At 37.3% G+C, this 27,435-nt stretch overlaps 1 protein-coding gene across 1 annotated transcript; it reads right to left on the bottom strand.

The window, feature by feature from the left end:
- Positions 1–333: 333 nt before the first annotated feature.
- LOC116516315 (zinc metalloproteinase-disintegrin-like ohanin) lies at positions 334–26,105 on the bottom strand. Its single transcript, XM_032228745.1, has 18 exons — positions 25,955–26,105; positions 23,861–23,964; positions 22,136–22,212; positions 20,297–20,375; positions 19,222–19,298; positions 17,995–18,193; positions 16,694–16,753; positions 15,149–15,220; positions 13,986–14,155; positions 12,739–12,823; positions 11,889–11,914; positions 11,134–11,311; positions 10,190–10,279; positions 9,015–9,210; positions 8,024–8,126; positions 5,831–5,984; positions 3,699–3,783; positions 334–395 (listed from the first exon to the last, which is right to left on the bottom strand). The coding sequence occupies exons 1-18, from the start codon at positions 26,103–26,105 to the stop codon at positions 334–336; spliced, it is 1,968 nt and encodes a 655-aa protein (XP_032084636.1).
- Positions 26,106–27,435: the final 1,330 nt, after the last annotated feature.

Here is a 27,435-nt window from a genome sequence, read left to right as displayed (position 1 = left end):
ATGGGAACTATGAGATAAATCTCTGGCAAAGGAAAGTAACCTTCTCTTCATTTAGAAACAAGGACGTATATGAATCTTTGAAACAATCTTTGGTGCCCCAGTTGGCTCAGTCTTTCAGATCTTCTGCCATTATCCTCATCAGCAGACCTCTCTAGCAATAGCACCAGACTAATTAAAATTAGTTTAGGGAAGAAATATAAAGGTAGCCTCAAGTCATATTTTATGCTGAATTTAACCTTTCTGTTTGCGGGGAGGATAAATGATAAACCAGTATTATTATATACAGATGCTTCTCCCAATATGCACATCCCTTATTTCAATGTTTTTCTTATCTCAGTTCTGACACCGAATCTGATGTAGAATCCAATGAACTTTCTTGAAGTGAGAACTTGGTTCTGTTTTAGAAGAATCAAAGAATGAAGAGGTTAAAAAGTAGAAAATTCCAGGATTGAGGTGCTTCCCAACTGAGCAACCTCAACACACACAAACTCATTAATTTCTCTCTGTGTTTCTCATATGTTACTCCTGAAGAAGAAATCATCACTCACATGCTGATAGACAATTCTGATTCAGATTCTCCTTTATAATAATTGTTATTCATTTCCAGGCGGTTCTTATTAATTCTGTTTAGATTTTTATTGTCTGACCAACAAATTTCCTTTTCTATGAATGTGACTACATATTACTTTTCTATGTGTAAAATATGTTGTTCTTTGACTAGATCTATTTAATTAGTATAATATTATTTTTTAAAATTTTATTTGTTAAAGTTAGAATATTTTTCTTTTTTTGATTTGTCCATTATAAGTAAGCTTATTGACTGACAATAATTCTAAGATAATAATTCCATAAGCCAATTCTCTGTGTAAATTATTTTCAGTTGCTCATCACAATAACATATGAAAAAATGGCTCCTTGCCAAACCACAATATCCCATAACTGGCAGCAACCATTTCAAATACACTTATAGCATTGTTGCACTAGGATTAAAGTCTTTTTTTTTTTTTTTTTTGGAAAGCAGGTATGAAGGAAGGGCCAATTAAAATCTGGTGACCTCTGAATATCAGCATTGTCCACAATGTGCAGTTCCCATGATATAATTATACACATATTGTTAGCCAAAAATAACAGAACAATTATAAAGCATAGAATAATAGTGTTGAAAGATAACTTGGAGGTCTCCTAGTCCAATCCCCCCTGTCCATGGCAGTAGATCCTATACCACTCATGACAAATGTCTGTTCAGTCTCTTCTTAAAAATTTCCAGTGATGGAGCATCCACAATTTATAAAGGCAAGCCATTGCACTGATTAATTGCTCTCATTGTCAGGAAATTTCTCTTTAATTCTATGCCAACGAAGCATATAGGAAATAGTCTTTGTTTATGGCTACTTTTTTGAGGCTTTAAAAGCCATGGTGGTGCAGTGGTTAGGCTACTTCTGGTAACTGCCAGCTGCCAGTAGTTTGGTAGTTCAATTCTTGAACTGATTGACTCAGCTTTCCACCCTTCCGAGGTCAGTAAAATGAGGAGCCAGATTGCTCAGGGCAATATGCTGACTAGATAAACTGCTAGGAGAGGGCTGTAAAACACTGTGAAATGGTATATAAATCTAAGTGTTATTGCTGTTAGTCACTTCATCAACAAAAGCAAAAATGTTTGTCTGGCATTTTTACAAACCCATGCTATTAGTTGTAGAGATAACTAGTGAGTCAACTGTAATGGACTTAGATAAAGGTTTTCCTGTGACAGTGTTCATCTCCATTTCTTGGCCAAGGAAATGAAATGAATAGAGGAGGTTGAAGTTGTAGGAATGAAATTCTTCCGAAAATGGGTGACCATTATGATTCATAGAAAACCTGAGAATTCCCCTTATCCATTGAATCATTTCACTCAGTTCCTAAGCAGGGTAAAGAATTTGGAGAGGTTATTTAGAGTAGTGCTCCCCCAATTAAATTCAATTCTGGAAGAATAATGACAGACAAAGAAATAGCATATATATATGTGTGTGTTGTATTTGTGCTGATAAATAAATAAATATATATGTTTTCTGAGGTTTTCGCGGGTGTTAGTATGTAGGTCATATATATATATATGTAGGTAGGTCATATATATATGATATATTTCTTTTTAAAAACTTCCAGTGTTGGAGCATTCACAAATTTTGGAGGCAAGTTGTTTCTCTGTAATGAGAACAGAATGCTGAATTAGATGGGCCCGAGGTCAAATCCAGTGTATGTTTCTTAAGTACATATCCTTTGTTCCTGAGAAACATGCAAAGAATGATACTCAGAAGGTATTAAAAAATACTTTCCTCCATTTTCCATTTCCCCATAGTCTCCTCAAAACTTTGCTCTATCATGTCCATTGCATTTCTAAAAAGTAAATCCATCTCCTCCACTCATTTCATATGGATCACCAGGATTTTTCACTCTCCCCAGGCTTCAGAAAAGCCTCTGGAGGCTGATGAGAGTGAAAAACAGCCCCAATGACCCAACCAGAAGTTTATTCCCAAACTTCCAGTTAGGCTGTTGGGGCCATTTTTCACCCTCCCCAGGTTGAGGAAAGTCTCGGGAGGTTCGGGAGGTTGAAAAATGGCTCCAATGGACCAACTGTAAGTGGTCCGTATTTCTGCTATGTATTTAAAATGGACAGCGAGGTTTGTGTGTGTGTTTGTGTGTGTGTGTGTGTGTGTGTGTGTGTGTGTGTGTGTGTGTGTGAGAGAGAGAGAGAGAGAGAGAGAGAGAGAGAGAGAGAGAGAGAGAGAGAGAGAGAGAGAGATCATTATATTTTCATGTCTTTGATTTCACCTGCCATTGTATGGTATACTGGACTGGACTTAAAGCGGGCTAACCAGAGGTTGTTTGCTTTTCAGTGGGCTGACAATGAATATGTACAGGGAACTCAGTTGTATTGAACTGTGTTACATCAAGAATTTGAAAATAGCCCAACCATTTTGGGTGAAGCTGTTGGCTCTGATCTACTCCGATGGACCCACCCAGTGGTTTCATTCAGCCGATTTTCCCCAGTTCAACCAAATCAGTTAACTTTTTGTGCAGTTTGGTGAACTAGCTGATCCTACAACTGGTTGGCCCCACCCCTCATCTCTCCCCTGCCAGCCACTCCTTGCCTGGCCTGAGAAGGTAAAGGTGACAGTGGGGTCACTCTGGGTGGGGCTGTAAATCTCTGCCATAGAGGGTGTTACAAGAAGTGGTGCAAGATCCCCGCTGGCTGGAGTGAGGCAATGGAGCTGTTGCGGCAAGGTGGGACAGTGCAGGTGTCTGAAGTGGCGGTGGTGATGGCCAGAGCCTTAGTGCAAGAGTGAAGTGCCTCTGTACTTGACTTTGTTCAGCAACAGCATTAAATCTTCATTGTGGTACATTTATGCTGAAGGCAGTCCTCGCCTCCCACCACTTCAGTCTTGGAGCTGTAAGCCATGTGTGGGAAGCACTGTGATGGAGAGAAGTGGCTGGGTTCAATTCGCCAGCGCCTCATTTCTGCTGTGTGTTGCTTTCCCACAGTCAGGATTTTTAAAAAGATTTTTCTAGCAGGAAAGGGTGGGCAGCTACTTCTGTTCTTTGTTGGTGCAGCTGGGCACGCATGCCTTGGTCATTTATGGAGATGTGTGACCTGCCCTCTGCTGTGAGACACTAGCCTGCTGTGTTCACTGCCATGGCTGCCTCATGGCCTGCCCACTCACCTGATCCGTGTTGCCGCCGCAGGTGCTGTTGCTGCCCCATGGCTGAAGTGGTCTGCCTGCTGCTCTCACAGAGCCTTGCGCTGCACTGTGAAATTTAGTGCACTTCACAATGGGGGAGACAGGGACCCCTCCTCCTCATGGAACCCATTACGACACAGAGCCCCAATGCGACTCTGGCCCACTCGCCCCTCACAACAGCAGTGGCGGCTGTGGCTTTGATTTCACTTGGGACCCAAGACAGCTTTTGAATGGCCATGGACCCTGGGTAGGGGAGTCTTGAAGATTCCAGTTCTTATTTCCTATGAAGACTGAAGAAGATGGGGAAATCAATTTATAACATCTAACTGTAAATCACTTCTGTTTGGACTTTGTTGGCAAGATGTACCCAGAGTGGAGACTGAGTCTATTATATTTAATTCAACAACAATTGTTCCAAGATTGCATTAAGAAAGAAGTATGGATATTTGATCCAGGGCAAATTATTTTCAACTTTTGGGAGAGATAGATAGAAGAGATAGGATGCCATGGCAAACCTTCTACAAAATGATTCCAACAGTTTGTTAACAGACAGATTTGAAACATTAATCTTGTATGTTTTCATTCTTCTTCCTGTTAACTATTTTGTTATTAACATAATATATAGAATATAGATCAACAAGATAGATTTTGAAGCCATGATGTTCTTCTACCTGGACCTCATTTGACTTCAATCTTTCCCTGGAGGATTAAGTGAAGGATACTGTATTTTTCCAGGTGTTGCATCACATGTCCAAAGCTTTCTAACTTTTTTTTTTGCTTTAGCTTTAGCATTCGTTTTCTGACCTACTTAGATGGAACTCCCTCCCCCTCCAAAACCAGGAACAAATGTTCCCATATGTGGATACTTTAATGTTAAGTGTCTCTTTCTGAAAAAGAATGCGAACAAAATACTATCCACCTTTTGAATTTCCTGCGTGACTAAATAATATAAACCCAGCCTCTTTAATGCCAGTAAATAATTCACCTGATGATTTACCATCTCATGATTGCATGCAAATTCTTGTTGTAGTTTACTTCTGAAGATTTGAAAGATCAGCCTTTATAAAATGCAGTGTTAGAATTGTTTATTGATGAAAGCAGTTACATATTGGAATCAGCATGACATTTCGGAATAAGAAGTGTTGCCTTTGGATACACTGGATCAAAAGGCAGAATGTTGCATTAAAACATGATTTGAAATCAGCAAAAGACAAAAATGTAAATGTCCCTTTGATGTTGGACATATCCCTGGAGCTCAGTGGCAGGGAAAAAAATTAATTACAGCAAAAGGGTGTAAGATTAAATAGGTAGAAGAAATATTTTAGATGCCGTCTAAAAGCTAAGAGTGATTGATGATTAGAAAGAAGGGAAATGGTTCTTTGGACTTCCGAAAGTACAATCTCCAAAATCAAATTTGAGAGAAGCTAATTGTTCATCCAAAGGTTGTCTATGCATCAAGACACTTCCCGAGGTAGCAGGCCTGAAAGTCAAAGTCAATTATCAATACAGTATGACAATTCTTTCCTACACAACTAAAATTTGTCATTCCTTAGAATAAAACCAAGATATTCAATAATCTTTGATCAGTTTATATATATTGTATATTATATATTTTATATCATCCTGTATAAAAAGACAGGGGGAAATTATTCCTGATCCTTTAAAATAAGCTTTCAAATTGCTTCAGCACTTCTAAGTGGCTTCATTGAACTGGTGTCCTTTAGGTCACAACCTACTCGGCCCTGATTTTCTCATTTCTCTCTTCCTCCTTCCCTATGAAGATACCTACAAGCTAAGAGAAAGGACTGTCTCTGTCCAGAAAATGCTGTGAGGGAGAAGCACAAGGCTCTGTTAAGGCCAGGCATTTTGTTCTTAGAAGAAAGAAACAGACACGCAACTCATTCATTGTAATTGTTGTTAGAAGGAAAACAAAACAATAAAACAAAAACAAAAACAAATAGGCGGCTAGGGGGATATTTTTCTTCTACTTAGATTCACAGAAGTGTGGAAAATTGAGACTAGCTGTCAAAATCATCCATTCCAAAATTATTTTAGTGATCACCCCTTGGAATCAGACTTTAGAGCACACAAATTAGAGATAATCTTTTACTAACCTTTCCTTCTCCACATTTTGTTATTGGATCGACCATTCCAATATCATCAATTAATTCATAATGGCTGGCTTTGCACGAACCAAAAACGATCTTTTCTCCATATGTAGGGAACTCTCTACCACCTGTGCAGTAGAGCCTGCCACATTTTACATTCCTGAAAAAGTAAATTTGTTTTCATTAACAAGAATACATCAATGAGAGGTCTGTTGCTTTCTCATTTGCAAACAGTTTAATTAATTCGTTAATTAATTTGCATGCCACTTTTCTCATTAATACAAAGACTCTGGGCACCTTTCAATATAATAAAATGTCTAAAAGTCTTAAAAAGAAACAATTACAGTTAGAATAAAAGATGAAAACTTAAAAATCAAGATGAATATCTCTATCTGGTCAGCCATCCCCAATGTAGCAGTTCCATGTCAGGCCCTAGACCAAGGGGCAGAGTCAAGTTATTCCATTAGGCCAGAACTGTGTGGGCAAACCTCACCTCTGATGAGATAATAGGGGAGGGGTGGCAGAAGAAAAGCCTCTTCTCTTGGACCCTGCCAGCTAAAAGGTTTGGCTGACTGGATCTGTAACAGGAAGGACTATGGTGGGTTAGTCCCAAAGGGCTAAGATGGTTCCCCAGATACCCTGGGTTCATATTAAAATGGGCTTTAATGGTAACAACCAACACCTTGAATTGGACCCTGAAGCAAAGTGTCAAACTGTGCAGATCATGGAACAAGGGTGTCACGTGTCATGTGAGGGGCCTCCAGAGCTATTGACACCACTGAACTCAGTACCAGTTGTACCTTCCAAGTATTCTCCAAGGGTAGCCTTATGCTGCAATCCAATGACCAGGGCCTGAGTGACTGTGTTAACAGGCAGTTGATGATCTTGGATTATATATGTGATATATTTTTAATTAAAGCTTGAGAACCAGATGTTTGCTCAGCCTCAAAATGAACTGAGTTAAATTTAACACATAAGTGAAAAATCTCAAGAAGAGTTTCAAAGTTTTGAAAAAATAATAGAGAAACATGGTTCATGTGTCTCCAACTAGTTCATGTGGTTTGAGTAAGGATTCTAATCTTCAGAGCAAGTAATGATTTGTGATCCACCTGGAAAACTCCCAAGGCAGATTTAAGAGCTTGTTTTTTTCCAAATCTCTATCTTAACATTTTCATAATCTATGACCAGTGGATAGCTGGGGATGATGGGAGTTGAAATCTAAAGGTAGCAGCAGCCTCATTAAACATTGGAGAGTGAAATTGCTCAGATAAGTGGCTATTATTCCATTTCAATTTACGGAAAACAGGGAGAGAAAAAGGGAAATAAGATTGAAGTTGTGATGGATAAAATAAGGACTGCCCTTATTTTAGTAGGGAAAAAAATGGCACAAATGGTCTGTTTGTTGGGTAAGATTTCGAGGCAGAAAGCCCACTGAAAGATAACGTGTTTATTGTTGGATTTGTGTTCAACACGTGATGCAAATTTAGCTATTGTACTTTTTAAGTCATGGTTTCATATCTAAGTGCAATACAACCAACCAGCTTTATTCCGAGTGATGTCAGCCCAAAGACTAAAGTTGTTTATAGTGGTAGTTCTTGATTTATGACCAAAACTTGGTCCAGAACTTTCATTGCTAAGCAAGGCTGCTTTTACGTGAGTTGCACCCAATGTTACCACTTTTTGGCCGTGATTGTTAAGTGACTCACTACAATTGTTAAGCAAATCCAACTCCCCCATTGATTTTGCTCATTGGAAGCTGGATGAGAAAATCACAAACTGGGATCATGTAACCTTGCCACATTGCAGCCCTCATGTTGGTTGCCAAGCACCCAAATTGATATCACATGACTATAGGAGTATTGTGACAGTCCTAAGTGCAAGGGCCAGTTCTAAATCATTTCTTTCAATGTTGTTGTAACTCAGAATAGTCACTAAACAAATGGATATAAGTCAAGAATTACCTTTTCTTTCTCACTCAATCTTTTAAAAAGAAAGCCTCCTAATATAGCCCACTTGTGCTCTTTCTTGAAACCCAAGGTGGAAAACACAGGAAAATTAGCCATTCAGAAATTGGCTCACACGTCTGTTGTTTTAATGGGTGATAGAATTAGCTTCCCACAGATGTGGACCTGAAAACATTTCTTATATTATCCTTTGATTGTATCATTATCATAGCGGGAAACAATTTAGAGTGCTTACTCTGGTTCACATGGAATGTTTCTACCGTTTTCCTTTCTGCAGTAGCCATATTTATCGCCATTCCTGTTATTCTCAAAACATTCATCTGGAGCCACTTTTGCATCTGTAAGAGAGGAGTGAGGAACCAAGACCAAGACCTGAGTTGTCACATGACAGCAGGATTCCCAATCACCCCCAGTTGCCACCTGAACCTTCTAATTAAAATTCTATTTGAGACATTCTATAATCTATATGCAACACCTCACTACACCACTCATCTATGATCAATATAAATCTCCCTGTTTCCAATTCCCAGAAAAATATCTTTTTTATTTGAAAAGGAGGAACTTGTTTTCAGCTTCATTTGGAGATAGTCTGCCATTAAAATCCTGAGCGATTGTTGTTGAATCACAGAGGTTTAATATTCTCAGCAGACAATCCCATATTCAATCTCTATTATTTCTGATTGAGAAAAACAGAAAATGATGGATCAAACAGTAACCCTAATTAATTCTTAGAAAAACAAGGGAATATGGATAAAACTTTAAGCATATGAGAGGTTCTTGGTGTTATTCTTTGTGCTTTTCCAGGAATTTTGACTTCGTTCACAATACCCATTGTGACAAAGAGTATTGGGCAATGATTTTGAGATTTTGCTTTAATATACAACATGGCAGTCTGTTAATGGCATACATACACCTACAGTTCATATGCATATTGTCTCAGATCTTTGTCCAATTTGGGAATGTCCATCACTCCAGATTTCTGGTCTACAACTGCCATCATCTTGGACCATTGGCCAGGTTCTCTAGGGATGATTGGACCTAAACCAAAAGATCTGGAGGGCTGAGCTCTAAATCCTCCAAAGAAAGAAATTCATCTTGAAAAAGTATGTCACTTCCACATAAAAGAACAGAAATGATTGATTTTTTATGCCTAATTGTTCAATAGTAAGGATTGTTTTACTTTTTTTTTACAATGCCATAATTCTGAAATTCTAAGGTTGACTTACCAGGCCCCCAGAGAGCAGTACATTGGTTTGCCAAAGTGGGGCAGTTCCCCCTGAAGCAGTAACCTTGGTTGTTTAGGCATGGGTGCCCATTTGTTTGGAAACGATCTATGGGACATTCAGCAGATTGTCCAGTGCAGAGTTCAGGTAAGTCACAGTCATCTCTTGCCTCCCGGCATTCTTCTCCTGCTTTCTTAATCTGTGGGTGAAAATGAAAATCACTTCCAGCTATAACTCCTTAGGGCTAAAAGAGCTACACCACGATTCACAACAGGTTTCAAAGCTTCCTCTTCATCTGTCTTGAGGATTACCAAGCAAGGCATCCCTGCCATGTTACAGATGGTCACCATGAATTAAGACATTGTGTATAACACCTAGAAGACCATGAGCATGAATGAAAGTGAATTAGCTCTCATGAAAAATCAGCAGAACATTAATTGATGAATGTGTGCATGATATATTTTGATTTCCTTACATTGGAAAAGGAAGCATTCATAGAATTTCCATGTCAGGTGCTGAAAAATAGGTAGCTGATTTCTGTTGCTATGATGGAAATATAACAATAAGTTCTGGAGCCTCTGTTGAAAAAGTTTATTACACAGTCAACTGGGATCCCATAAAAGGGAAAGAGAAACTTGCACGTCTCTCTTCATGGCCCTCCTGCCCCTTCAGAAGATGCCACCAAAATAGCTGAATTGAGGGCTGTGGAAGGCAGATGGAGAACTTAAGAGCTGTAAAAGAAGGAATTTGACTCCTAAAAGTCTGTTGAACCCATTTCTGTCTTAAAAATCTCAGAGAGAAAAATGTCACAGCATTAGCGGAGGCCTCTTAGAACCTTCCAGAAAGTCAGGAAACTGAGTTAGAGCACCAATCCCAAACTTTGTCCAGCCTTATTTAAATTGGGTTTCCATGCAAACTCAGTCAAAGAAGGACATGTATTGTTTTCACAGATGTGATTTAAGATGCCAAAGGAATGCATTTTAGACTGAGACAATCGTGATCTTTTGTCAAACTGTCCTCCCTATGGATATTTTCATAAGGGTCAAATAACCTGGAAGAAGTGATGGGAATAGAATTAAAATGCTTTTGATCACAGTAAGCAGAGAAATCACATTTTCATATTAGTAGTAAAGAGCAAGATAAAATCCGTCCTAGTGTTATAAATAAAAAGGCCTTACCTGGCATTCCTCACAACATGCCCCTTCTGCACACTCTGCCCCAGGTTTCAGTTTACATGTTGCAATGTCACAGCAGTCATTTGCACATTCCTGAAAATCAAAACATATGAAATGACATCATAGGCTTTACTTCCTGGTCTCTTTTAATTGGTCTCTTTTGAAGAGGGAAAAGGATATTTCTGTCATGTGTTTCCTTTTATGGGTCCATGCTGGCAAAGAATGTGACAAAGAGCAGCCTGGCGTTTGCTATTGCAAATGGATGATGGCATAGCTACATGATAGATACTTATTGGATATTTCCTATGTGAAAAGAATAAAACAAATAAAAATATCATCACCTCCTAATTGTGAAGGCCACATAACCTGCAGTCCAAATCTCTTCCTTATTCTGAGACATTTTCTACTCAGGATGTCAGCCTTTGAAGTCGGCCAGAAAAGATTCACCAACCACGAGTATTAACACTACCTTTATTAACAGTGTCTTTCATGCCTAGAAATAAGTTTCTCCCCATTTATCTTTAGAGTGGGGAGAAAATGGGTGGGAGGTATCCTCTTGAGATGCTTGCCATGCCCCAATTGCTTCCACAGGTTATCCTGTAGAAAGCAGCTCAAGAAAACTGTGAGACAAATAATGTGAAGTAATAATGTGAAGTAATGTAAGGGTTTTCAGCAGGGAAGGATATTCTTGCAGTGATAAATCAGCCGTATTTAAAAGTGCATTGTCTTCCCAACAGAGTAGTAAGGTATCAAGTCTTTACCTCTACAACTGGTTTCCCAAATCGAAGAAACCAATTCACACATCCATGTACATTGAGGACGTACGCCTATGCTACTCACAAACCAACCCCTTGGATACCACTTAGAAAGCCAGATGATTTAGCAAGGATTCCCATTTTTGAGAAACGTCTTGGAATTATCCTTATTCATTCAAAAAAAGAACTTACCTTTGGAGAGCCACAGTCACATTCTTCTCCCTCCTCCACATAGGCATTCCCACAAACTGAATTTTGAAGAATATCTGTGTTTGCGGGTTTGTTCATAACGCATTGTAGGGTCCCAGTCATCATAAATTGCTGATAATCCATTAAACTGCAAGAGCTGAACTGCAGGGGAACTAGTTGACTGTAAAGGTGAACCAAGAATAGATCGTGACATCGTCCATATTGGGCCAAATAAAGAATTCATTGCAAAAGCATATAAATGCCGGAATGATTCATGAACAAATGCAGTGATTTTTCTCTAAAGCTAATAAAATAACTAATTTTACTTTTTGTACCCGTTTATCTTACTGCCAGAGTATGCTCCCTCACTTTTAATTCCATTTAAAAAAAATCTTTTTTAAGGAAATGAATTTTCAATCAGAACTCCATGTGATGTTAGTTGCTCAGGCTACTTCTTGTATCTAGTGTGCTGCCTTTTGTTTTCATTTTTAGTCAGCCTCTCTGTGGAAGGACAGTAATATAATTGAAGGAAAAACAGTGGAATTTTTCTTTTCTTATATTGGAGGGGTTGTAATTTTTATAACAAATGAATGTTTTAAGGCAAAGGAAAAGTTAATGTATTTATTGGACTGTTACACTCAAAATCCACTTGAGCCTCCTATAATTTCGGAAATGCCAAACTTAAAGACTTGAAAACTATCTGACCCCTAAAAGAGTCTAATGAGGAAGACTGTAATGATGAAGCCATAAAGGCTAACCTCTTCAACACGTTCTTCAGTTCAGTCTTTGTCAAGTGCAATGGCTACAACTAACTCCAATGATCTACTACATATTGATTTTACATTAGATAACTGCCACTACCCTAGCTGAACCTCTAAGCATCATCTATGAACAAGCTCCTTGCCTGATCTATGGTCATTAGCCATGGCCAGGCCTCTCTTTAAAAAGGGAGACCGTAGCCCAGTAGAAAATTACAGACCAATCTCATTGTGATGCATAGCCTCCTGAAAGGGAGGGACGCGGATGAACCTTTAAAAGGTAGAGCTGAGGAATTTAACGGATAAAGTCGCTCGGATTCGGACAGACCTAGACTCCAATTGCACGGTACCAGCCAAGGTACCGGGGGAAGGTCTTGAACGGAGCTTATGGAGCGAGTTTCAACTTGTCGCTCATGAGGAAGTGGACAAGGCCATGGGAGCGATGAGTGCCTCCATTTGTATACTGGACCTGTGCCCCTCCTGGCTGGTTTTGACCAGCAGGGAGGTAACACGTGGCTGGATCCAGATGATAATTAACACCTCTCTCCGGGAGGGATCAGATGTTCACGATGTTCTACAGCACTTTCTAAACAGTTTACAGAGTAAGCACATTGGGTCCTCATTCTACCAAACTCAGAAGGATGGAAGGCACCCTTAAGGCACTCAGGATCAAACTCCTGGCAGTGGGCCATGCAATAATGCATTGTAACTACTGTGCCACCACAGCTTGTAAGAAACTTTCAAAGCAAGAAGATTTACTATTTTTTTCCATTTAGTAATTTAGAGACTATATGCCTGTATATAAGTTTCCATTGAGTCAAAACAGGTAAACAGTTTAACTTCTACCAACCTGAATAACTCCCGTAGATTTCAGAGAATCACACATGGTTCTAATGAAAGCGTATCCTAAAGTTATTCGATCCATCTCAACAGCCCTATAAGAAAGCAGTGAGGGGGACATAGTTTATACAAGCTGGAAACATAATCTAAAGCCTCGGGGCCTATAGAGCCTTCTATGGCTTTTTGTGAACCCCTAACCCAATCCATTCCTGCCGGTTTTCAGGGCGCAATAATTCAATTTAGGCCCCACCTACAGAAACCATTAACCAACCAGATGAGATGCTTGGGTGGTGTTAGCCTTAGTTAGGTTGGGGAAAGGAGTTAACACATTGTCTGAATCCAGCCCCTTGGGTTAATTCATATTCCATGTACAGTAAAAAACCCAAACATGAGTTTCTTTAAAAAACAAGTTTCTTCTATCAATTTAGCTGTGATGTTATTAAAGATTAATTGAGCTCGGAAAAGAAGATTGTGTGATAACTGAAATAAATTTATGAGAGAAAATAATATGCATTATCTTTTTTTTATTTTACATTCACTTTGATTTGCTCTCCATCTGAGGATTGCTCATAACAGAATTGTTATTTGTCCAATAAATTACAGCTATAAGCCAATAAATTTATCAATTTCAAGTGTTCCCCAATATTTTATTCTTTTAATTTATTCTTGGAGATTTCTACCAATTTAGTTCAAATAATTGTGTTATTTAGGCCCATAATTTTTCTTAGATATCAATTGACATGGCATTCTTCATTTTTCCACTTGAAGTTTCATTCTGAGAACATTTGGAAAAAATGCTGCTATTATAAACCAAGAAGTCTGAAAAATCATTTGGTTACTGATAAATATTGGAAATGGGAAGAAAAATAGATCCTGGCTTTTTTCTAACTTCTAAGGACATCATTCTACATATGCCAAAACACTCAAATTCTCTGGGCCCCAGGTAGTTCCCTTTGTCTTCTAAAGTGTTGACATCCAGGCACTCTTTAAAGTTGTCATTAAAGTTGTTAATCATTTGAGTTTCAATTTAGATTCAAGTGAAATGAAATCAAGCTGGGTTTTTGACCTGCAACCATTCAAGCCCTGCTCAAGACTAATTCTCATCTAAGAAAAAAAAAGGTTGATTTTGACCCAGAATATAATTTGCACATGGTTTAAGGCATGCAACCCAGAGAAGAACTTCTGTGTAAACATTAACCTTCCCATAAACTTCCACTCCCTGCCACCCTCTTTCCCTCTCCCCATAAGGAGACATACGTTAGTAACTGAGCGTTGTCATTCTTTTTGCGCTTCAATAGAACTGACTCTCTCCATGCTGAAAAGGAGGATAAATTGTTGTCCTCTGATTCGTTGACCAGAAATTTATCTTTGATGGACCAAATTTCTAGGCCATTCAATGTTACATGAATTCCCAAAGATTTATAAACCTGTGGGGTAGACATGGCATCAATGAGAAACTCAAACAGAAGTAAACTTTGAGAACCATTTCAAGACTGAAAGGCAATGGACTATGAAAGGCAATGCCTCTATGGGACAGTGAAATAGAAAAGATTTGGGAGTCAATAAAAGAAAATCTCTGAAGTTCAGGGTGGAACTGGGAGGGGGGAATCCTTGGTGCTCTATGAGCCTGGTGGTTTACTTGATGATTAGTCAGGTAACGAAATATCTGCAAGGAAACCACCAAACTCAGACAGCATCGAGGACACCACATATTAAAGAATAATAATTTATTAAGAAGAAGAAATAGATAAAATGATAAAGAAGACCAAGGTTATTATTATCTTTAACCAAGAACAGAAGAGGAGGAGGAGTAAAGGGAGATTTTACCCACTGATGTTCCCATTGTCTCCCTGATTCTAACTGATGTTCAACAGTGAAGATGTCAACAAGGCTAATAGGATAGAAGCAGAGATAATATGGCTGGATCTTCTCCTAAGTGCCACAATCCAACTCAAACTGGGTTCTTCCCTCCTGTTTTCTTCTCAGGGATCATCTTCATAATCAGTTGAGTTTGGACTAGTCTTACGCTGTCCATTTCTGTTTAATTTCCAAATTCAGACAATTGATCACAGCCCTGAAAGAATCCAGCTACAGAGATGTAGCACTGATTGAATTCTTGCAACAGTTTTAGACTTGCATCCTCCCAACACAGTGGCTGTATTCACATAAGAGGCTTATTAACCTAGTTACTAAACTAACCCATTTTCTGAATTAGGCTTCCATGCTGCATCACCAACTTACCAAATGATGGAGTTTTGGTGCACTCCAAGCTGAAAAAGTTAGCATTCTTGTAAAAGTCAGCCTCCTAAGTTGTTTTACCTCATTACTTTTGTTGTATGAACACAATGAAAATCTGCATTGGGGCAGGGAGAGGCTCAAATCCAGAAACAGAAAAAAAACCTGTTGCCAAGTTTTCTTACCACATTTATATAGTTGATCATATCAAACACCCTCTTCCTTATAATAATGGTGTTGCGGCTGTACTTATTGAACTAGAGAAAAGACAAAAGAGTTAACAAGAGACCATAAATTTGAGATTGAAGGGATTGAGGATGAGAGAGAAATAACATGTCAGGGAAAGAAAGGGATTTTAAAAAAAATTGAATTTGCTGATTTAGGCAAAATAATACTTTTATATCCAAGCAGTTCAATGAATTATTTCCATTTCTGATTATTTTTAGCCTAAATCGGTGCCATTAATATATTAATGTAATTAATTTTTCAGCACCACACATGGTATTTCCTCCTGGTTGGAGAAAATGTTGGTCAGCCTACTGAAATTCTTTCCTTAATTGGATGCTATATTTCCATGTTCAGGGATATGTGAGAGGATTACCTGTACATTTACTATCCATCTAATTATTTGTGTTGTCAACTTAGACAAATAAATAGTGCAGGAATGTTTTGGAGAAATCCACAAAAGCTGAATTTAAATGACATCAGCCTGAGACCAATTATCCTTGATGAGAGCTTGCATAAAATGTTCCTTTTTGCAATAGTACTAAAGTGGAAAGATTAAGCTGGTGTCTGGGGTTTCATGGACTATTTTTGAGTTCATGAACATTATTTTATTTCATTAGGGACATGTGCACATATTCAGAGATGGCCAAAAAGAGTTATTTTACTGCAAATGCTGCACTGCTGCAAAGGAGATTGGCTAAGTCAAATGTGAATCTTTCTTCTCTATTAGCCAACAGTTAGCTTCTATTCAAGAAATAGATTTAATTCGGTGGGGAAATAGACTTCATTTGAGTGATACAATGAACATTAACAGTGTATAATTATGATTTCCTGGAACAATCTACCTATTGAAATTCAGTTAGAAATTGTAATTCACACATTCATAGGCAACATAAGGAAGAAATCAATTTCAGATGCATATATTCATAAAAATAAATCAAAATATTTTCTGTTAGGGAAATTTTAAAATTGCATCTCAAGCAAAAATATAAATAAAAAATATCCTGCCAGGCAAGGATGACAAAGTATATATTTATATCTAAATAAAAACCTACTTGAATGTAATAGTTTTGAAATAAAAGAGAAAATAAGGAAAAGTAAAACACCCAGATTTGCCTATCTATCCTCTAATTCAAAATTCTACTCATGAATTTTAAAATGCTAGATTGACCTAGTAGAAGAAATGCATGATGATTCCCTTTTACTCTTTTCTCCATTTCAAAATTTCATTTACAGTATCTTCTCTGTATTCAATTTCCTGATCTTGAGATTTCTGGAGAAAGTATAATTAAAATTTAGATGGAGTCCAGGAAGAACTAATGTAGAAATTAGAATGTAATTAAATTCTAAATGTCTCTTAACCATTTGAGTGTAATAACAAAAAATTATCAAAATTTATCATAATTTTAAGATACAATCCAGTTTGAATGTTAATTGAAAAAAGACAGAAAGAAAAATGTGTGCACAATGCAGAAAGAAAATGAAATGCTCTCCAGAATACTTACCATTGAATTGTCTACAACTATGAAAAGCTCAAGATATTTTTGGACCTCCAAGTTATTTTGCTAAACAGAACAGTAAAGAAAAGATTGTTTAGATATAGTATGTTATTCCCCGCAACCAACAGGTCATCAGATACTCAGAAATCTCCATGTTTTACTTCCTGGCCTTGGAGTTTAAGAAATATTGTTTTTTTTTTTGGAAGAAGACATTTATAGGGAGAGATTTTGCCATCGCGTGAAACATTTTCTTTGTACAAAATATAGCATGGCATTTGTTTCCAATGGCATCCATTTTCAGAATTTTATGGTGCCTACGTTTAGAAATAAATGTGTGTCTGTGTGTATATATAGCTAGTACTGCCCTGGGAAAGAAATTGCTACCCAAATTGCTCAGGAACTACCCTTATGGCTAAGATTTGAAGCAGATCAGGTACATTGCTTCCTTCGTCCCATAGGAAAATGTATCGGTGCTTTTTCAGCATATGGAACTGCAAGGTCAGATTGCCAATTCCATGGGGCAATTTCTTTCCTTGCTGTCTGACAGCCCCTTTCTTAACCCTGTTGCACAAGATCCAGGTTGAATAAAGTGACCATGACCTGACATTGAGACTAGAACATTCAAGATGTAAAGGTGACTACACAACATAAGGACAGCTTGCCATCAATACTAAAGCCATCAATCAAGCCTTCAAGTCTTCATAATCAATTCTGGTGATTGCATTTGTATTTTGGCATTGTACCGTAACAACAACTATTACTCCAAGACTATCACATTTTAACAAAGGAAGTTGAGGTTTTGAATGTCTGGATATGCTTCATCCAATTTCAATTTCTGCCACCAAATGAAAGTAGAAACTGTGATTTTAGATGCAATATTTTGTCTTCAATTTTTTCTGTCTCCAGTAATGGAGAAAAATGTTAGGAGTATGAGGATCATCTGTGACCAGATTCAATTTGTTAGTTTTGATTCAAAAGTGGCATCCAATTTGATCTTTTGATCACATTTTTTAACTGATTTACAAAGTTAAGATTCAGTTAAATCCATTTTGAACTGAATCTCCAAACTATGTTGGCATGATCATGGAAAATGTTATATACCTGGAAGATGTATTTTCTATTAATTGAGTTTCCATATTTTATTGTTCAGCATGGCTGAAATAGAATTTCAGAAATGGAGGTTCCTTTCCTATGAATTCTTTCCAATAAGTTCCAGAGAATTTATATTTTGCTTTATAATTTATAAACAAATAAGTGTATTCCTGTTTTCAAATCATGTTATACTTGAGGTTGAATATGAGACTTACTTCTTCAGCAGTAAAGGACATGTCAAAGGTCCTTTTGATGGATTCATTTGATTTCCAACTGGTGCTGGTTACCCCACAGATTTTGGGGGTCTTGTCCCCTTTTTCTACATTTTCATATTTGTAGACTGCATGGGCTTCACTGTCAGAAAGCTTCAAGGGTTCAATAAGGTACGTCTCACCTTGATGCCTGAATTGTCCTCTATAAAAAAGTAGACTTTTTATGAATAGGGTGATTAAAGGTGAACAATCAATAGAAGACAATATTTGTACTTCAGGGCTGAACTTCACTAAAGATGTTACCTACTTGGGTAATGAAATGCCTGCAAGAAATCAAATGAATTCAGAGACTTTACGGGACCCCTCAATGGATAACCAATTCTTAACCAGTCAACATTCTCAATATAACCATGAAATATCTGTACAATATTTGCATGAAGACTAAACCTGTTTGAAAGATTCAATTTTTACGTAAAATTTTATTTCATAAAATTATAATATAGTGCATTATCAATGCAATATCAGGGGTTTTCAGTCCTAATGTATAGTATGTGAAGGATGCTTGTGTTTTATTTTTATAATTATAATGTACAAAGTGCGATGACAATAAGGTAAAGTTAAAATATTTTATGTCATATGTATGATACACACATACACACGACCCAAATATTTTAATTTAATTTTAGGTAATAAAATAAAATTTTATACAAAAACTGAATCTTTCAAACAAGTTTAGTTTTACATGCCAAACTATCTCCATATAAATATTGTACAGCTATGTCATGGTTATACTGAGAATGTTCACTTGGTTAGTTAACGTACATATGTATGCATGTATGCATGAATATATTTATGTATCTATGTAATGCAAAGAACAACGTATATATTGAGTGTTATCCAAGACATCTGCAGGATTAAGAAAGAGCTACTGCCAGCCAGTATACAAAGTAGGGAGTTAAATCAGATTTGCCTACATGAGCTTTAAAGTCTGTGTCTCCTTTGTGTATAAGAGCGGTTGTTGCAGGGGGAAAAAAGATACTTAGGTTTCAGATTGTGCACCTTGCAACTCTTCTTGGGATCCAAAGTCTTTCTTAATCCTGCAGATGTCTTGGATGACCCCAATTAATTTGTATGAAAAACTGATGCTCTTTTTTAACTATGACAATTCCAAGAACAGTAATAATATTTTCATTCTTAATAAAGTGAACAAAACTTAAGAGACTATCTTACTTCAATCCGTCACATACACTGATGACTGCAGTTGAGTCAATGTCATTCTGGATGCGTCCATGATAATAGCAGTGGTCCTGTATGGAGGCAAGAGGACTGCACTGGTTAAAGCTTGTTTGCAGTGTGATTTGATGAGCAGAAGTGCAGTTCCAATGTATTCCACAACATCAGTGAAATAATGAATAATGAATAATAAGAACTATTTCAAAATATTTTGATTGAGGATGACAGAAAATCTGCTAGAATTGATTATTCAGAAATTAACATAGGGTAAACACAACTCTTATGCTGCACCACAGGATTTGCTGAATAAACTTTCAAACTATGTTCTAAACTCTTATCATAATGTACTTTGCATGTAATAATGTTACCAATTAATTGTTATTTCCTTGAACCCACACAATAAAAACTTTCAGAAACACATCAAAGATATAAATAAGCTACAGTAACACTATGTTAAAGATGCATATATAACCAGGAAGACTCCAACTGATGTTGAAGTTTGATTCCTAGCATCTTCTAGGAGAAGAGTCATGTAGAAATTAAAACCAACAGATTTATGTTACAACAAGAAAAGAGCAGCTGGTGTGGCCTTTGAAGGGGCTAATCCACAAGTAGAAAATTTTGGGAGACAGAAGATGCAGTTTTAAATCAATATAGGGGAGGTGGCAGAGGACCTAAGGAACCATGTTACAGTTGTGATATTATAGCTGGTTTGACCCATTTTACAGTGGTGACATAGAATGAATGTCTGTATTCTGTAGAAGTAAAATATTAGTATTCCTAAGGTTCTCATACTAAACCTCTTTGTTGAGCTCACACCACAAAATATTTGCTTTTAATAAATAGGAAACAACTGATTGATTAAAATATTGCCCTATTAATTCAATAAGTAGAACTGACTGGGTTTTAACAACCCACACATCCTTACACAGAACATGGTCAATATAAGACACTTCATCCGTATATAGTCCTTCTTCTTTGAATAGCCTGGTCTTGCATTTGCCTATTTGGAATATAGTACACAAATATTCTTTCCATTTACTTCATAAAAGTAAGACACTCTGAATATTACCTCAACCTGAGGGCGTGTTGTAATTTCTCTGTCATCAGGGGAATAATGAGTCTCGGTGTAATCTTTGGAAAAAAGTCCTCTGAAAAGAATGAAAGGAAGAGAATATCTATGTCTGGAATTAAGTAGGAACAGAGATAATCCCACATTCAGTCTACAGTTTCTGTATAATGGCATTTTAATGATATTGTTTGGTGTCAAAGGAAAGGAGCCAGCATTTCAATCTGATCAGGTATGGCTATTTATGAGTCATGCACAGCATTCCAGATTTTCCTGAGGAGAAAGGTTTGTATCACAGAAGCTGTGCAAACATCAAGGCTCTGTGACTGACCACGAGGCTCCTTGATTCTTCTAACCCATGCAACGATCAGCTGAAGCTACTAGGTCTGCAAAGGAGAGCAGTATATCACCCTTTATTCAAGAGGTTCACATTGTTTCATGAAGAAAGGGATGCCTTGAACCTTCATTCAGAAACATCTCTCTTGAAGTTCCAAACTATAGAATTGGGTCACTATCTACTTCTGGTGTCACATCTATTCCATTCATTGGTACATAATTCTATGTTGCCAGACTTGGAAGTATTGGAAGAAATATCCATTTGGTTCAGTTCCAAGCCAAGAAAAAGACATTGGAAACATGGAGGCCATTTGGAAAGATGGTTTAATGGAGAAGAACCATCAAGCACATGGTCTTGGTGCAGCTGAGCACATGGAATTTAGAGAGAGAGAGGTATTTATACATCTTTTGGGCTTTGCACTTGAACTTCCTCTCCCTGTACACGGACATGCATTCTATTGGTTGTTGTAGGGGTCATAGCTAGCTCTGAGCCAAGTTTGGTTGAAGCTTGGTCTTCTGATGCAATAAAGGGGCTTCTTGGACAATTGCTATTGTGGCTGAAGGCTAACCATACCTTTGTTCAGAGTTAGACCTTGCTGAAGGCGGTAATGGGTTACCAAATCTGCATTTCTAATGCTGCTCCAGATATATTTTTTGGGAGCCGGGTAGGGGGGGAGAGAGCTGACGCTCTGAGTTTCTGTCTTAAGATTTGTATTTCTCTTTTAGGGGAAATACTGTATTCTGCCTTTTTTAATATTTCTCAAAATATTTCATTCTTCTAGGAGGTGGGTAGCTTCCATGTAGCCATAACTTTGGTATTCCTTACTAGTCTCTCACCTATAGCCCTGCTTTGCTTTCAGGTCCAAACATGGTCATCCAGATGCTACCCTAAATTCTACATAGTCTTCATAGTTAAACATTAAAAAAGGGGGAACATGATACTTTCTAATGTTTAAAATGATATAAGATAAAGTGACATTATTTATCCATTTCTTTGCAGTTTATGCTTCACAATAAAGGCAATATATATTTGGAGGGCACATGTTGCATGGTCAATACAAAAATACACTCTGAAATCAAAGCCAGAACTTCATTCCCAATATTAGAAACATTATACAGATTGATGGGGTGGAGTAGCATGAATGTGTAAACAATAATTTTTAACTCTGTGAAGTATTTCATAAATAAGCTTGGTAATTCAAGATCCAGAGGTTTATGAGCCTTGACTAGTTCAACTTTATCTAGAATTGTTAGAGTCAAGCACAGTAGCAGTGAAAACAGGAATAAAACATTCTCAGTTCTGGGCTGAGAAATAATTAATTGATTCAATAAGTATATTTACCTCACCAATTTAATCAGTAAATTGGTAACAACAGTAAATTGTTAACATTTAAATTAAATTTTCCCAACAAAGCAATACAATTATTATTTCTGTAGGGTTTTATCTAAGAATAGGCATTTTAACCTTCTCTTAGCAAAGATAAGAGAACTTCTGAGTTCACATACCTATTTTTTTCTAAGTGAAGGACCACTGGCTCTCCGTTCACTTTAAATTCATATTTCATGGTATCTTCATACTTCATCTGAAATGCAAATAGTTCAGGGTTCATTTCTTAAAAAGACAAATAAAATGTGTATCTTCTGATCAATTCAACACCCTTGTCAAATGGATACACATAGCCAATTCATTTATTAGATTTAGAATATTTCACCTAGTGCTTGAAAAGCAGTATAAAATCTTATTCAATTAAATTAAACTTTCTTGTATAAGTTCAAGATCTCCTCTAATTCAACATCTTGATGAATGAGGTTTGGCTGGGACATAGAGACAAAAGTCATCCACTGGCTTCCATGGCTGAGGATATACTGGTATCTGGTCCTTAGTTCCAACTCTGAGCTGTAACTACTAAATCATCTTCACCACTTTTATATTTCAAAGTGATGCATTATGGGAAGCTAGAAAGGATATTTTTATATCTCATGGTTCCCAGTTGTCACAGCTGCCCATCATCTTTTATGAAGGATGACCCAAGAGCATAAAAAATGGAAAAAACCCTCTGTTAAAATTACCTATTAATAGTAACTTTGGTCAGGCATAAGAGACCAGATTTACGTGTGTAGTGTTCAAACTAAAAGTCAGCTAAGTTCCATGGAACTTTGTGTGTGTGTTTGTGTGGTGTGTGTGTTTGTGTTTGTGTGGTGTGTGTGTGTGTGTGTGTGTCTGTAGGTCCTAGATCTGCTGCAACTCTACAATGATTCAAGGCAAATTTCCTGCTTGATCCCTCCTCCCTGTCTGTCTAGGCATTTCTGAACATTTTATGGCTATAATAACATTCACATTATGAAATCTTAATCTTCTATGTTGCCAGGAGTCTTTTCAATTGTGTGAAAATTGGGTGGTTGTGTAAATGTGTTACATAAATAAAGGTACAGGTACATAGATTGATATGCAAAAATCCAGATGACCATTAGATGGCAGCAAAGCTCTGTTAGCTGAAAACAAGTATTTGATAATTCTAATAATTAAGGCTTTGTAAGTTACAATTATGCATGGAGTTTTCTCATACTTCTGCAATTTGACGGATTTTTAATCAAAGTGAAAATGACTTTCAGACATTTGCAGTCTTACAAGACTTAGCATATATCATCTTTACTTGCAGCTTTATATATAAATCCATCTTTGAAAGTTTTATTCATAAGTGTCGGACTAGTATTAGATCCAATCTAAAGAGGAAACTGGATCGCAATTATAACCCGCCCCCCAATCACTTTTCATAGTCTGACAAATATGTGACTTTGTAGTAATTTCCTGTTACAAAACAGAACAAATTTAACTTTAAAAGGGCCCATAAATATAGTGGGAATTTCAGGGAAATTTGTCCTAAGAACCACATGGCAAAATTGTGACAGTAGTAGAGTTTTAAATGTAAGAAAAATAGGAGAAAAACTGTAAATCTTGAACAAAAGTTAGAGTCAGATTCCTAAATAAATAACAAATAAATAAATAAATAAATAAATAAATAAATAAGTAAGTAAGTAAGTAAGTAAGTAAATAAATAAATTAATAAATAAATTGATTGATTGATTGATTGGCATTTGTTAAGCAAAAATGAGAACAAGAATAAGAGAATAAAAGGACAATGACAGGGATGATAGCCATGTCAGTGCACTTATTCACTCCCCCCTCTACTGACACTTAAATTAGTTGATGAAATGAAGATTATTTCTTACCTTTTGCTCACGTTCAATTCTGCTTTTGGGCAATGGATGGATTTTTTGTGGATATACTACTTCATAATCGTTAACGTTCCCAGCTTCCAGGATTATAGAACTCCCTTCACAAGAAAAGGAAAGAAAAGTTCTACCATTTTTGCATCTAGAACAGTTTTTCAGTTATCAATGAAGAATGGGGCCCTTTTCTGGTGGAGCATAGCACTGAAATTCAGGTTAGTTTTTTACAATTTACTATACAGTGTTTGATAACTGGGAGTAAAGCAGGAACACTTAACTACATGAAATCCCAGAACTGCAGACTGTATTAAAAGCGCAGAAAAGTATCCCAGAGGAAAGTAGCGGAGAATCACTTCCATTCTGCAGCCAAGCAAAGCCCTTGACTATCACCGTGTACTTTCCAGAAGCTGATTCAAGTCAGGAGTCTGGGTCCTACAGTAGATGATGCAGTACGGAGACTGACAACGATATTTGTTTATTCACATTTTAGTCAAAAATCTCCTAATTTTAGTCAAATTTCCTAAGGTAGAAAGTGAACTCTAAACACAACTAGAACTTGACCTTGGAAATGTATCTTCTGAGGCTGATGGACATCTTGCAAAAGTAGCCCCCAGAAGAAGTTTACACCTTACTCATAGTTTTATGTACCTGCCCATTTGTACCTGATGCTCTCAGAAACATAGGAGGTGTTCAATTCCCCACCTTGGAAAGAAAAGTTACTATTCCCTCCTGCTTAGAGCACAGAAAAAGCAGTGTTTTCCTTTCCATCTCCCTTTCTTCTTTTACAATATTGTTCTCCATAAGTTACTGTTTTAATTGTGGAAGCTTCCCACTTGGTAAGGGTGACCCCATCTGTCAGCCTCTGCTTTGCTTGCTTGCTATCGGCTGCCATAGAAACAGGGAGGGTGGGGGCATAGTATTTGGGAAGGGAATTGTGTGGTACTGGAGGAGTTAGAAGGGAGTTTTGTTCTCACCATCTTCTTCGCATTCTGATGGCTGATGTTTGGACTTGGTCAAGGTCAACTATCTCGCATACCAACCTGATGAGGCCTTTTGATGATGCACCCCACGTGACACCTTAGGGAGTTGCAGATTGGACACTGGGCTGGGGTAATTGAAGGGAGGGGGCTGGGTAATCATTTGATATGTACTTGTTTGCGCCTTTTTGTTTCAGATCTTGCTTTCCTTTTTGCTGCTTTCAATTCATATCTAATAAAAGTACTATATCTCTATTCAAATGGAATTGAGGTTTTTCTTTCTTGGATACTAAAAGAGACATGCCTGATATTAAGCAAGATTTGATTTTTTAAAAAACGGGCTACTCTAGCCAGCTATTGACCCTTATCTGTGTTTGGGCAGCCATTTAAGGCAATCAAATATTGCTGTTTGTAATGATATCTGGGAATGACTTGGGAGCCAGAAGGAAGAGACTTCTTAACTGGCATGTCAAAGGTATCTCAGCCCACAGAAGGAAAGAGAACATGGGAAGCAGGTCAGAAGGGGCCCTCCCTGGTTTTCTGGAGAATGAAAAGAAAGGAGGGAAGAAATTATTTAAGGTAATTTAAATCTTGCATTGAGGATAGTCTCAGATTAGCTTCAGTGGCATTTGAAGATTCCCTGAAGATAACAAGAAGTGGTTTGCTCAATATTATGCAACTTTAATTACATGGTTTCTAATTGACCTAGTGGAAGAAAATTAAAACTGAAAACACTTTAAAAATATTTTACTTCCTGAATTGTTCTTTTTTTCTTTCAACAACCTCTGTCCCTCTGTCCTGTTCAATCTTTTACTCCTTTTTTACTCACATTACTGGAAAATATACCTGACTTGAACATGCTTTTCTTTTGAGAATGTTAGGTCTTTTCTTTCTTGGGATCTGTTTGCTGCTTGACAAAATTTAAGCAAATACAAAAATATATATTCATTCATTCATAACAAATGCAGTATTAGGCAGCTTACTTTTGGCAAATCTGTAGAAAGTAAAGTTGAGCAAAGTTTGATTAATCGTCAAAGAATAACCATAGAAACCTGTTGGATGAAATAGCCTTTTAGCAGTAAGAATCTGAACGAGGAAACCAAAGAAAACATCTTACCTTGATATGGGAAAACCGCTAAGCAGACAGTTACCAAGAGACCTTGGATCATTTTGAAGCCTGGAGTTGGCTGATGGTCAAGGAATCTCTTTCTGCTTTCAAGCCAACTTGAGCTTTTCTCCTGTTGACTATGAGAAGCAAGTAACTTCATTCATGCCCTTATATGAGAAGATATTTGCTAAAGGATTTGCCCAAATTCTGAGTTGCCATCATACTATTGGAGGGCATGTTTCCAACTAACTTAGTGCCAACTATTACACATGAAGGGTTCTTTGAAGGCATCCATCAAAGGAGGGGATTAAGTGGTCATAAATTGGCTCTCCCTTGGCCTGCAGGTTAACGCAACTAAATTTGGGTGCTCTTGTACTTAGGGTTTTAAATGTCAAGAATTGGTTTTTGTGGTGTTTTGTGTACAACAAGCATTTTTGGACAATTTAGCTACCGGGGTTCCAAGTAACATATTGATATCCCAAACATTGAGGCAGGTAGATTCCTCAAAGAATGGGTTTATTGTATAGATCATTTTGGCAGAGGCTGGTGAAAGCCATCTCAGTGCATTCCCATGGTTTTTACCTAATTAAAAAGTTTGTCACTTTCCCACAACCACCAGTCACATGATCCAAGCAGAATACAGTCCAGTTGCTAGGTAACTTCAGTCCTCTTTTCTGAACACCTGCAGGAATGTCCTTGGTTTCCAGGAGAAAGAATTTTATTTTGACTATAATACCCCAACTATCTCTCTTCCCCCATTCCCAATCTCTCAACTTCAATGTGTCAGTATTGAAGTCTCAGTCAGACCAGCTTCAGGATTGACAGACAATACCCATTAATTTAAAAGCAGTTCGGAAGAAGAAGAAGAAGAGAAGAGAAGAAGAAGAAAAGAAGAAGAAGAAGAAGAAGAAGAGAGAAGAAGAAGAAGAAGAGAAGCAGAAGAAGAGAAGGCAAAAGAAGAAGAAGAAGAAGAGAAGAAAGAAAAGGGAAGAGTAGGAAAGAAGAAGAAGAAGAGAAGAATTAGAAAAGAAAAAAGAGAAGAAGAAGAAAAAGAAGAAGAGAAGAAAGAAGAAGAAGAAGAAAAAGAGAAGAGAAAAGAGAAGAAGAAGAGAAGAAGAAGAAGAAGAAGAGAAGAAGAAAGAAGGGAAAAAAATAGATAGAGGTTAATGGAAGCTCAGGCTAAACTTCTCCTCCTCCTGGAGGCTCCTGTGGCTTATGGGTGTACTTGTCATGGAACTGTTTCACCAATCTATATGCCTTTCACATACCAGCTTGTGACCCATGTAGCTTCAGAAAGTGGGTATCCCTTCCACTGTATTAAGTACTGTGATCAACCCTGATGCAATCTAAAATCTAAGATTCTTTTCAACTCATAATGAGTCTCCCCCTCCACCATAATTGGCTTTGGAGCTGCCAAATCTACCAGCCTGATCTGGGAGCCTACTGCCGGCTTCAACAAGCTACTGTTAAAAACTGGATGCACTTTCCCT

Source organism: Thamnophis elegans, chromosome 13 (assembly GCF_009769535.1).
Source record: "Thamnophis elegans isolate rThaEle1 chromosome 13, rThaEle1.pri, whole genome shotgun sequence".
Taxonomy (NCBI): Eukaryota; Metazoa; Chordata; class Lepidosauria; order Squamata; family Colubridae; genus Thamnophis; species Thamnophis elegans.
Note: the sequence above shows the minus strand (reverse complement) of the source record. Positions and strands in the feature narration are given on the sequence as shown.

Coding starts and splice junctions, on each gene's coding strand:
- LOC116516315 (XM_032228745.1), bottom strand. CDS start 26,105: ATGAAGTTACTTGCTTCTCATAGTCAACAGGAGAAAAGCTCAAGTTGG. Junction 11,312..11,888: donor CTGAAGAACGTGTTGAAGAG/GTTAGCCTTTAT, acceptor TCACCTTTACAG/TCAACTAGTTCCCCTGCAGT. Junction 10,280..11,133: donor GTGACTGTGGCTCTCCAAAG/GTAAGTTCTTTT, acceptor TTTGATTTTCAG/GAATGTGCAAATGACTGCTG.